Raw genomic sequence first — 13,185 nt, 5'->3', positions numbered from 1 at the left:
ACATCTCTGATCACAGAATCTCACAATATATTAGCATCAGCAATCATCTAATTCTAAATTATGATTTTATAATATATCTTAGAAACATTGCAACCATGAACAGAAGTCCAGAATGCTTACTAAAAGCATTTCTTTAATTTATTGTTTCATAATTAAAATCAAGAAGATCGAGGTTGTTGTTAGTCTGCATTGTACAGTAGGGCAGTAGTTCTTAAACTTGGGTGGGCACTGAAATCCTCAAAGGTCTTGTTAAAACAGATTGTTAGGTCCCATTCCCAGAGTTTCTGACTCTGTAGATCTGGAGTTGGCCTTATTAATTTGTATTTCTAACAAGTTCCCAGCTGATGCTGATGCTGCTGGTCTGAAAATCACACTTGGAGAACCACTATACAAGGCAACCATATTTTTATATACAGGTAAGATACTCTAGGACAAATCACTAGCTTAATCTAATGTAGTATTTTTTAAAAAGACTTTTAAGTTTAAAGTAAGTATTGCAAATGCATTTAATTAACCATCAATTATTTTCAAACACAAATAGTATAGAAAAACTTTAAATCATAGCAATCTGATTTGGAAATCCATTATAGATTATTACTGGGTTGAAGGCTACAGATTTGTTTTTCTTATTACGTATACAATTATTAACAATAATTTGAATATTCAAGCAATATTTATTTAGCATTCTGAAATTGACTAAAAAGCTAAAGAAAAACCAGGCATTAAAAAATGTATTATGGGGAGAAAAATGGCGGCTGAATAGGCTGGCCTGTTGTGCACCTCATCCCAGGGCCAACCTGGAAATACATCTATATTGGAGAACATTCAGCTGGAATTACCAACTGAGGTCCAGCTGAGGAGGAGACATATCAAGGAAGGACAGAAAACACCTGGAGACTGGTAGGAAGGGCAAGGTCCTGAGGAGCTGACCCAGGAGCGTCTGTTCCCTCAGAAGACAGAGGCCCAGAACACAGGCTGGGCTCTACAGCCTAGAGCATCAGAGCCCATACCAGCAACCCACTTAATGTCCACCATGGAAGGCGACAGACCTGCTGGCTGCAACAGAGCCTGGAGCCATGGAACAGGGCTGCAACAGAGCCTGGAGCCATGGAACAGGGCTGCAACAGAGCCTGGAGCCATGGAACAGAGCCAGTAGGAAAGAAAGCCACAGTTTCCTTTTGGTTTTCTTTCTTTGTGCCTCCCCTACCGCCCCCCACCCCCCACCCCCCGCCCCGCCCAACCCCGGCCACACACACCCAGCACAGGAGTTTTCATTTGCAGCTACTCACCCAAGGTTTTGGGGCAGGAGGGGAGATGCGGACTTGAGGTGCCTAAGTAGAGGCTAGGGTGAGAAGCATTGCAGGGAGACTTGGAAAAACAGCATCCATGAACATTTGGTAATAGGCCACCAAAACCAAAACGGCCATTTTTCCTGAGAGGAGCTAGCTGCTCCCAGAAGTGGCAGGGCAGGAAAAGAAAAAAAAACCCGCCCTAGGTGATACAGCTTGCCCCACCCTCAGGAGCCCTGCATGCCATACCCTGCATTTTGACTTTTTCAGAGGACACAAAATCAGAGGCTAAGTTTACGGGTTTGAAGAGTCTCAAGGAGCCTTCAGTAACTGGACTGAAGGAGGGGCCATCCACCTCACTAACCTGGGAACCATACTGATACTTTCCCCACACAGGAGAACTGATAGGTTTCCAGCCTACCCCTTTAGTCTACATACAAGGATCTCTGTCAAGCCAAAGACAGAGTAATATTTTGGGCCACTCACTGAGGAATAGCTCTTGGACAGGGAAACACACCCACCACATTCCCTGAAAGCTAAACAGCACCTCTCCTGCCTAAAGCCCTTTCAGAAACGGAGTTTTTAGTGATTGGGATTGACAGCTGGCTAGCAGGCAAAGGCAGGCAGAGGCCAGACCTGAGAACCAGGGGAAGTTTGCTGGCCTGGGCCCCATGGTGCTAACAAAACTACTTTACAGGGCAGATTGGCCCCTCATGCTTGCAACCAAAGCCTGTGGAGACAGACACAAACGGTAGAACGGAAGATCGCTTGGAGATTCAAGCAGGTTGCTGAAAGCCAAAAGACAATCACTGACAGTGGTTAGCACCTAAGTACCTGACAGGAAACCCAGAATTAGCAGACAGAACATAAGAGTGGGAACCAAAGCGAGCTCCCAAGGGGCACTAAACTCTGCTGAAAAGAAGGCCACTTCAGTTGTTTTTTAAAACTTTTTTTCCCCTTTTTCTCTACTGTTTTATTCTTTTCTCTTTTTTCCTCCCGTTTTTCTTCTCTTTTATTTTTCTCTTTCCTTTCTTTTGTACCTTTTTAAAATCTGTCTTCTTTATCTATCTGCTTTATTGATTGTTGTTATTCTAGTTTCTGTTGTTTTGTTCATCTAATTTTCCTCTTCCCTTTTCCGAATCAAATTTTTTTCATTGGTCTTTTTTCACTACTCATTTTTCCCCCCTCTCTTTCTTTTTCTCCTGCTTTCTCATCTTGTTTATTTTATTTTAGATCTATCTGTTATCTCCTCTATTTTCCTTTTCCAATTTTCTTGTCATTTCTTTTCTCCTTCCTTTATTTTAAACCCTTTTCCTTTCCCTACTCCTCTAATTGTTTATATGTATTTTCTTCATTTCAGCATCTCATCTACATATTCAGCCCTTCCTTTTCTAATTTTGTTTATGCTTTCTTTTTGCTTTGTTTTCTCCTCATATTTTTTCTTGCTCTCTTTTCTCTTTCATAATGCTCTCTTCTCTGGTGGTTGCTTTTGTTGATGCTGTATTGCTATCGTGTACATTTCTGTTTTGTTTCTCCTGGTTCGTGTTTTGTTGTGTTGTATTTTGTTCTGTTTGGTCAGCACCTCCACAACAGCTCCCAAAATGTGGTTAGGGGTGAGCCACATAGTCAGCCAGCCTGAAAGAAGACTCCATCCACAAACGGGACAATAACATTCAAGACCTAATCACAATAGGAGAATCCAAATATCTCAAGTAAGAGGCTTTCCTAGAGCACCCCATTCAGGAGATCTAAGGAAATGCACCATGGGGTCCCATAAAACACCTACTACATAAGACCACCTGACAAAATCTGAGAAGCATAGCAGTTTGATCTAACACATAGGAATAAAACGAAGGGACAGCAAAATGGAGAGACAATGAAACAATCACCAAATGAAAGAAAAGGAGGAATTGCCAGAAAATGAACTAAATGAAATGGTGGTAAACAATTGGTTAGATAAAAATTCAGAGTTAGTGGTAATAAGGGTGCTCAAACAATTCAGTGAGAACTACCAGCAGCTTAATACGAATTATTAGGGTCTTAATGAGAGCTACACCAACATGAAAAGAGAACTAGAAATAAGGATCAATTGTAAATGAGGAATGACATAGCTGAAATGAAGAAGCTGAGGATTGAATCAACAAGTTAGAAGACAAGGTAGAAAACACACATTCAGAGCAGCAAATGGGAAAAAAAATTTAAAAAGCAGAAGAGTCTAAGGGAGCTTTGGGAAACATAAAATGAAGAAACATTTGCATTATAGGAGTACCAGAAGGAGCAGAATCTGAAAAGAATAGAAAACTTGTTTGAAGAAATAATGAAGGAAAATTTCCCTAACTGTTGAAGGAAAAAGTCACTTCAGTTCAGGAAACACAGAGCGTCACAATCAAGATGAACCCCAAAAGCCCCACACCTAGTCACATTATAATGAAAATGGCAAACATTAGAGACAAAGAAAGAATCTTAAAGGCTGCAAGAGAGACAGAAAGTTACCTACAAGGAAGCTCATATTTGACTGTCAGATGACTTCTCCATAGAAATACTTCAGGACAGAAGGGAATGGCATGAAATATACAAGGTAATAAAAATCAAGGAACTGAACCCAAAGCTACTCTATCCAGCAAGGCTATCATTCCAAATCGAAGATGAAATAAAGAGCTTCACAGACAAAACGAAGGCTAAAACAGTTTATTACCACCAAACCAGCATGGCAAGAAATGCTAAAGAGACTATTGTAAGAAGAGTAAATAGAGAGAAAGAGAAGAACACAGTCATAAAGAATAAGAATGTCAATAAATAATTACCTATCAATAATAATTTTAAATGTAAAGGGCTTAAATGCTCCAGTAAAAAGACATAGGTAGCTGAATGGATAAGAAAACATGGCCCATATATAAGCTGACTACAAGAGACCCACCTCAGAACAAAGACTCACACAAAAGTGAAGGGATGGGAAAAAAATTAACAAGCAAATAAAAATGGATAAAAAGCTGGGGTGGCAACACTTATATCTGACAAAATAGACTTCAAAGTGAAGGCTGTAACAAGATAAATACAACAAGAGGATATAACAATGGTAAACATTTATGTACCAAATATAGGAGCATTCAAAAATATATATTAAAAAATCCTGGAGGATTTCAAGGGAGAGATTGACAGCAACACAATCATAATTGGGGACTTTACACCCCATTGACATCACTGGAGAGTCTTCTAGACAAAAAAATCAACAAGGAAACAGCAATCCTAAACAACACACTAGATCCAATGGAATTAATATTTTCAGAATATTTAACCCCAAAGCTATAGAATATGCATTCTTCTCAAGTGCACATGGGACATTTTCAAAGATAGACCACATGGTTAGGACACAAATGAAGTCTCTCAAGTTCAAAAAGACTGAAATCATATCAAGCATCTTCTCAGATGAAAATGGCATGAAATTAGAAATCAATTAAAACAAACAAAAAAACACACACACAAAAAAAACATTCAAACACAGGGAGGCTAAATAGCATGCTACTAAATAATGAATGGGTTACCAAAGAGATCAAGGAAGAAATAAAAAACATCCTGGAAACAAATAAAAATGAACACACAACAACCCAAAATCTATGGGACACAGTGAAAGCATTCCTGAGAGGGAAGTTCATAGCACTAAAGGCCTACCTCAAAAAACAAGAAAAACTTTTCATAAGTTACCTAGCCCTACAACTTAAATAATTAGAAAGAGAATAAGAAAAGCCTATAATAAGTATAAGGAAGGAAATAATAAAGATCAGAGTGGAAATAAATGACATAGAGACTTAAAAAAACAATACGAAAGGCCAACAAAACCAAGAGCCGGTTCTTTAAAAAGATAAGCAAGGTTGAGCCAGACCCAAGAAAAAAGAGAGGACCCAAACAACCAAAATCAGAAATGAGAAAGGTGAACAACTGACCCCACAGAAACACAAAAGATTATACAAAATACACACTATGAATGACGGCATTTCAATAAACTGGACAACCTGTATGAAATGGACATATTACTAGAAAAAATACAATCTTCTAAAACTCAATCAGGAAGAATCAGAAAACCCCAATAGGCCAACAACTACTGATGAAATTAAAGCAGTAATAAAAAAAAATTCCAGTTGGCTTCACAGGGGAATTTCACCAAACATTCAAAGAAGAACTAACACCTATCCTCCTCAAACTATTCCAAAAAATTCAACAGGAAAGAACACTATCAAGGTTTTTTATGAGGCATTACCATAATTCCAAAACCAGAGAAAGACACTACAAAGAAAGAGAATTACAGCCCAATATCCCTTATGCTAAAATCCTCAACAAAATTTTAGGAAATCGGATACAGCAATACATTAAAAAGATCATATACCATGACCAAGTGGGATTTATTCCAGGGATGCAAGGCAGGTATAATATTCTCAAATCAATAAATGTGATATATTAGATAAACAGATTGCAAGACAAAAAGCACATGATTTCAATTGTTGAAGAAAAAGCATTCAACAAAATCCAACACCCTTTTTCGATAAAAACTCTCAGCAAACTGGGAATAGAGGGATCATATTTCAACATAATAAAGTCCATATATGACAAACATACAGCCAACATCATACTCAATGGGCAAAAATTAAAACCATTTCCCCAAAGAACGAGAACAAGACAGGGGTGCCCACTTTCACCACTCCTGTTCAACATTGTACTGGAAGTCCTAGCCACAGTGATCAGAAAAAAAAGAAAAAAAGAAAAGGCAGCCAAATTGGAAGGAGGATGTAAAACTGTCATTATTCACAGCTGACATGTTATTGTATTTAGAAAAACCAAAAGACCACCAAAAAACTACTAGATTTGGTAAATGAATTCAGCAATGTAGCCAGAGACAAAATTAACACCCAGAAATCACTGGCATTTTTATACAATAGTAAAGAATTCTCAGAAAGAGAAACTAAAAAAAAAAAAAAAACAATCCCATTTACCATTGCAACAACAACAAAAAATAAGATATTTAGGAATAAATTTAACTAAGGAGGAAAAAGACCTGTACTCTACAGGACATTAAAAAAGAGAAGAAGATATAAACAAAGTAGAAGAATATACTGTGTTCATGGATTGGTAGAATTTAACATAATTAAAATGTCCAAACTACCCAAAGCAAGCTATAGATTCAATGTAATACCTATTAAAATACCAATGGAATATTTCATAGATCTAAAACAAACACTCCAAAAATTTATATGGAACCAAAAAAGACCTCGATTGGCGGCAGCAACCTTGAGAAAGAAGAACAAAGTTGGAGGGGGTCACAATATCAGATATAAGTTATACTACAAAGCCACTGTAATCAAAAGAGCCTGGGACTAGGACAAGAACAGGCGTACAGACCAAGGGAACAAACAGAGAACCCAGAAATCAACCCAAGTCATTACGCTCAATTAATATCTGACAATGGAGGCAAGAGCATACAATGAAGTCAAGACAGACTCTTCAAAAAATGGTTTTAGAAAAATTGGTCAGGTGCATATAAAAAAATGAAACTAGACCATCAGTTTATACATAAGAATAAACTCAAAATGGATAAAAGATTTAATTGTAAGTTGTGAAACCATAAAAATCTTAGAAGAAACCATAGGCAGAAAAACCTCAGACATCGTTCATACCAACATGTTTAGGAATACATCGCCTAGGGCAGTGGTCAGCAAACTCATTAGTCAACAGAGCCAAATATCAACAGTACAACAATTGAAATTTCTTTTGAGAGCCGAAAACCGACTTCTGTGCATGGGCCATAAAGTTTCAATTGCACTGTACATGCACGTCCGCACGTGGTATTTTGTGGAAGAGCCACACTCAAGGGGCCAAAGAGCCGCATGTGGCTCGCGAGTCGCAGTTTGCTGACCACTGGCTTAGGGCAAAGGAAACTAAGGAGAAAATAAAATAAATTGGACTACATAAAAATAAAAAAGCTTCTACACAGCAAAAGAAACTGTCAACAAAATGAAAAGAGAGCCCACTGCATGGGAGAACATATTTGCCAATGATATATCTGATAAGGGGTTAATTTCCAAAATATGTATGGAATTCATATAACTTAACTAAAGGAAGAGAAACAATCCAATTGAAAAATAGGCAAAGGACCTAAATAGACACTTCTACAAAGTGGACATATGACATATGAAAAAATGCTCAAAGTCAATGATCATCAGAGAGATGCAAATTAAAATGACAATGAAGTATCACCTCATACCTGTCAGAATGGCTACCATCAACACAACAAATGACAAGTGCTGGGTAGGATGTGGAGAAAAGGTAACCCTAGTACTTTGCTGTTGGGAATGCAGACTGGTGCAGCCATTATGGAAAACAGTATGGAGTTTCCTCAAAAAATTAAAATGGAACTGCCATTTGACTCAGGATCCCACTTATAAGAATATATCCTAAGAAACCTGAAACACCAATAAAAAAGAATATATGCACCCTTATGTTCACAGCAGCACAATTTACAATAGCTAAGATCTGGAAACAGCCCAAGTGTCCATCAGAAAATGAGTGGATAAAAAAGCTATGGTACAATTACACCATGGAACACTATGCATCAGTAAAAAGGAAGGATCCAATGAACAAAATAAACTAATGAATAAAATAGATACAGAGTCATAGAAGCATGGAGCAGACTACTGAATCTCAGAAGGAATGCAGGGGTGGTTGGGTGGGTGGGTAGAGATCAAACAAAGAACTAGTATGCATAAATGTATAACCCATGGACACAGACAGTAGTGTGGTGAAGGCCTGGCATGGGGGGAAGGCTAGAAGAGGGCAATGGGGGAGAAAGGGAAACAAGTGTAATACTTTCAACAATAAAATTTTTTTAAATGTACTATGGCCTGAACCATGTGGCTCAGTAGTTGAGCATCAATTCAACCATGAACTAAGAGGTCATGGGTTTGATTTCCAGTCAGAGCACATACTCAGGTTGCAGGCTCGATCCCCAGTTCAGGAGGAAGCTGATTGATGTTTCTCTCTCATTGATGATTCTCTCTATCTCTCTTTATAAATAAAACATATTTTTTAAATGTATTATGTAGGTTGAAGAAGTAATTACATTTCCCTTCAGAAAAGAATAACTTTTATACACTAAATTATAAAACTCAGGCTAAGAAGTAGAAAAAGAGATAAACAACAAGACCCTGGCTCAAGGAGCTCACTGTTTGGGGAGGGGAAAACATACATATGTGAATAAACTAAAAAGCAGTATGCTGACTACAATAAGGAGCCAGTGCGATAATGAAAGCACCAGTAGATGGGTAGAAGTACACAAAGTCTCCCTAGGAAAGGTGTTGTCTGAGTTAAATTCTGAAAGGTGAATTAGAATCTGTCAGGTAGTCAATGGGGGAACTAACAGGGATTAAGGCTCAGTGGTTTATGAAAACATCGATATGCAGTTCATTAGCAGATTAGAACAGGGATCTGGGACATGAGATTATAGAAGGTAGGAACAATTTCATGAAGTGTGTGTTCTGTCACCTAAAAACACATGCATTTAATCATGTAAACAAGTGGTTTCAGAATGTGTGGGCCAATAAAAAACCTTGGGAGGGACCAACACAGATAGCCAACTTCTTATTTTGCCAAGTATGGACATAAAAAGAATGTTTTTAACTACTAAATAATAATGTTAACTAACCAAAAAAATGAATCAACAAATAAATATCTGACTAAATAAGTAAAATTAAATTAAAATGAAAAACTATCTGAATTTATTTTTCTTTCAACCGAAGCCGAGTACTGTAATACTTTGCAACCAATCAATACCAGTACTAGACCAGGATATGAAAACCCTGCTTAAATCCACAGACTTGTATTTTAAGATGAATCTTGTCAGCAGTGTAGAGAATGAATTATAACAGCAAAACTAGACATAACCAAAACTAAGAGAACAGATAAAAGTTTATTCCAGCTGTCCAGGAAAGAAAGGGAACCGGGCTGAGTTGGCAGTAACCATGAGAATGGGTAAGTGTGATCAAAGACAATATTAATTTATGAGGTAGAGCCAAGAGTGGCATCTAATTGGATTTAAAGGTTGCAAAAGAAAGAGTTTATAGCTTCAGTGGCAAGACTCCTTCATACACAAAAAGAACACGCTTTCTCAAAGAAATTAGATCTAGTGGGAGCAGAAAGATGAGTAATGAGCAGGCAGAATTTGAAGTGGCTCTCAGTAAAGTTCTAGCTGTGATAGTGAACTGAGGTATCAATATCAAGGTACTATGACTAAGAGTGTGGATGAGATCACCGGATGTGGACTGAAGAGAAGAGGATTCAATGACTTCCTTCTTTCCCTCGGTAACTGTTTACTGGGCACCTAAGACGGGCTAGGCACTGTTGCAGGTGATGCACACAGAGCAGTGAGCATACAAATTCCCTGCCCTTGTGAAGCAGAAGAGCAGCAAGACCAGCCTTCCAATTAGAAAGGTTACCTCTGGCTGCTTTGTTGAAAACAGACAGTAGAAGGGCAAGAGCAGAGGCAGAAAGAGACAACAATCTACCCTAGAAATGGTGGTGGCTTGGATCAAGTTGGTAATAGTGAAGTTGCCAGGAAGGGATCAAACTGAAAATATATTTTGAAGGTATAGCTGATAATTTGCTGATGGGTGTCCGAATGTGAAACTTGTACAAAAGAAAGTAGATAAGGTTTCAGGTTGCACTGATTTCAACATTGGAGTTGCCACTTACTGGGAAAGGGAAGATGCAGGAGAATGGGGTTTGGAGGAGAGAAAGATAATGGCTTCATTTTGAACACATTCAAACTGAGATTCTGATCACATATAAACTCAAGTTCAGAATTTAGAAAAAAGCTCCAGGATAAAGACAGATATTAAAATAAGAGGCCCAGAAGAAATCAACATTAGAGAGTAGAATAATGAAGGGGCATGAACTGAAAGAAACTAGGAAAATACGTTTGGGAAGGTAGGAATAGAAATAGGAGTGAGTGATGTCATGGAAATAGGAGACAGCTTTAAGGACCAAGTGATCAACAGGTGCAAATGTGGCAGAAAGATCAAATTAAGTATAAACTTGGCAATTTCCTCAAAAATAAGGAGTAAAACCTATTTCTCTGAACAAGGAAAGAAGGAAGAAAAGATGGGTAAGGAGTGAGAAATATGCACAGATGAGAAGAGGAGAGGAAACTGAAGAAATCATTTGTGGTGGCCTCTATTCTCTCTATGAAAGAGGGGAAAAGGTCAGGAGAAAAACCATAAAGCGTATCCAGAAAAGATGTCTGAGAAACAAAATAATGTTTACAATCCCAGCTGAGATGGTGGAAGAGGGAGCTGACACAAGCCAGGAGCATAAGGATGAATGGATGTCAAAGGCCTGAAGAATATTAAAAATGTGTTTATAAAATTTATAGTGACATAAAATCTGTACTCATTAATTCTTCCACTGAGCATATATCTATTCAGTACCTACTATGTGCCAGGCACCATTCTAAGTTCTAAGGAAGGAGAGGAACACAGGAGGGGCCAGGTCTTACTGAACTTATATTCCAGTATAGCAAAACAGACATGAACAAGGACAGTTAAACACAAAGCAAACAGTCCGAAGTGCTATGAAGGCAATCCTTTGATCTGGAATGAGATGGGTGGGAAGGAATGAAATGATGAGATTCCCATTGTTGGGGATATAGTCCTAATGATGAGGAGTTATGCCAAGATCTGGAAAAATATGTGGCTTTTCTAAGGCCACCTGCATGGCTGTGTGTCTTTCTAAACAAGAGTGGGATGCTCAAATGTGAGTCCAGAGAAGGGGAATTGAAGGACTGACTGCCACCGAGGCTTGGTGGGGTGAGAGCAGCCAGATGCCACAGAGATGAGGACCTGAACAGCTCTGAGACTGCTATGGTGGCAGGGCCAGGCTGGAAGCAATAAAAGAGGCCAGAGGGGCCAACAGGTGGGTGCCAGGTGAGCACACCAAATTTTCTGAATTATCCCCATCTCTACTGCATCTTCATATTGCTTTCAAACCATTAGTTAATTGATGGAAATACTTTTGAAGAAGGATCTGTTTAGTCTAAACTATTAGGAAGTACAGACACTTAGAGAATCATCAATAAAAATGTAGATTAAGTAATTAAATAGGATTCACGTTACACAGACTTTTAGAAATGCATCTTTCACACCATAGGCGTTCACTGAAGTTTCTAGGATAAATGCTTAAATAAACGTAAAACTTCTACAATAAATAGAGGAATTGCCTTATCAATATCCTCCTCTTCGTCTTCCTCTTCCTCCTCTTCTGAAAAGTCAAGAAGTTTCTTGGCCAGCAGCGGATGCCACTGAAGACACTTCCGCTTTGGTCGTTTTCCAGCCCCTTCTCCTTCTGCTGAATGATCTTTATTTCTATTACTGCCTTTCATTACTGTGACCTGTGGAAAGGGAAAAAGGGAGAGAAACAGAAGTCAAAGTAAATTTGATTACAATTAGTTTATTTAGCCTCCTTAGCTTTAATTGTAGTTCTATTATTTATTTGTTTGTTTGATTGATTATTTATTTATTTATTTATTTATTTATTTATTTATTTATTGTTTTCTGTGTTGAATTATAGTTTTAATGACTAAAGTGCCTACCACCAACTCAGGCATGTACTGAATTCAGTAAGAATTCTAAGTACATAAATCAAGCATTCATTTTATTGTGCCAAATTGAGCTAATAAAATTTGCCTTTTATGAACTCTACTTTCTTGTACTCTGTAACTTCAGAACTCAAAACCCAAATAAAGTATTAGGATGATTACAAATTGCTGTCACCCATTCATATTTACTCATTCAGGGCAGTGTTTCTCAAAGTTTCCCATCAGAGAAATGTGGAAAATGCTCCCAAGGGAGCAGAGGTACCCACAAAAGGTCCTCTATACCTTCTCTATGGCTCCTATTATAATCTACATAAATTTTGGATTTTACACTATGATAAATCTGAGACTGAAATTATTATTAAATAAGATGAATACTTTGTAAGAATAAAATGTTTTGTATTTAAAATAAAACTTTCATAAAATGACAGCTTTTGTTGTTGTTAACCCTCACCCGAGGATATTTTTTTCTATTGGTTTTCAAAGAGAGGGAGGGGAGAGAGAGAGAGAGAAAGGGAGAGAGAGAGAAAGAGAGAGAGAGAAGCACTGATGTGAGAGAGAGACATTGATTGCCTCTCACAGATGCCCAGATCTGAGGGTCGAACTTGCAACCCAAGTACATGCCCTTGATGGGGAATGGAACCAGCAACTCTTTGGTGTGCAGGCCAACACTCCAACTACTGAGAACAACGGCCAGGACTGACACACATTTGTCAAAAGCGAGTTATGTGCAGCCTCTAAGGACACAGTGCAGGAATACTGTAGTTCAGTCAGTGGAGTGAGTAGCCTCAGTACCCACCTGCATTACACAAATCGCAAATCCCTTTGTCTCTCCATTACATACATGCTGCAATCAGTGACAGTTTTACTCCCTGTTTTTTTCCCCCCTTAATGGGTGATTCGCTGAAACAGCTAGGCAACAGTCAGGCCATGAATGTGACAAAATCTTTTAGGAACCCAAAATTCTACATTACTTTTCAATGACTAAAAAAAAAAGTTTTTCTCATCAATGAAAACAACACATATATTGTAAAGGTGAAAATAGCATAAAATAAGGTTTACCTACATCATCATGTCCAGCCCCAAAGTCCAGAGGTAAACTATAAATGTTGAATTTCTTACATACTTTATCACAACGTTTGATTTTTCATTCATGCATTTGAAGTAACAATACACAAATTATGGTTTAAACATACTCATTCAAACATTCAAATAATAAAGTTAAAGTTAAATGCCATCAATTTAAATGGTTCATGCTGACAA

At 38.0% G+C, this 13,185-nt stretch overlaps 1 protein-coding gene across 9 annotated transcripts in view; it reads right to left on the bottom strand.

Moving 5' to 3' along the window:
• BBX (BBX high mobility group box domain containing) overlaps positions 1 to 13,185 on the bottom strand; it is a 318,462-nt gene that overhangs the window by 100,006 nt on the left and 205,271 nt on the right. For all 9 annotated transcript variants that reach the window (XM_080656467.1, XM_080656468.1, XM_080656461.1 and 6 more), the window contains one exon: positions 11,548 to 11,718. In XM_080656467.1, the coding sequence (XP_080512593.1) occupies positions 11,548 to 11,709 (162 nt within the window). In that variant the 5' untranslated portion in view covers positions 11,710 to 11,718. The remainder of the gene's footprint in view (positions 1 to 11,547; positions 11,719 to 13,185) is intronic.

Source organism: Plecotus auritus (assembly GCF_963455305.1).
Source record: "Plecotus auritus genome assembly, chromosome: 2".
In the NCBI taxonomy this organism is placed as follows: domain Eukaryota; kingdom Metazoa; phylum Chordata; class Mammalia; order Chiroptera; family Vespertilionidae; genus Plecotus; species Plecotus auritus.
This window is presented reverse-complemented; position numbering and strand designations above follow the sequence as displayed.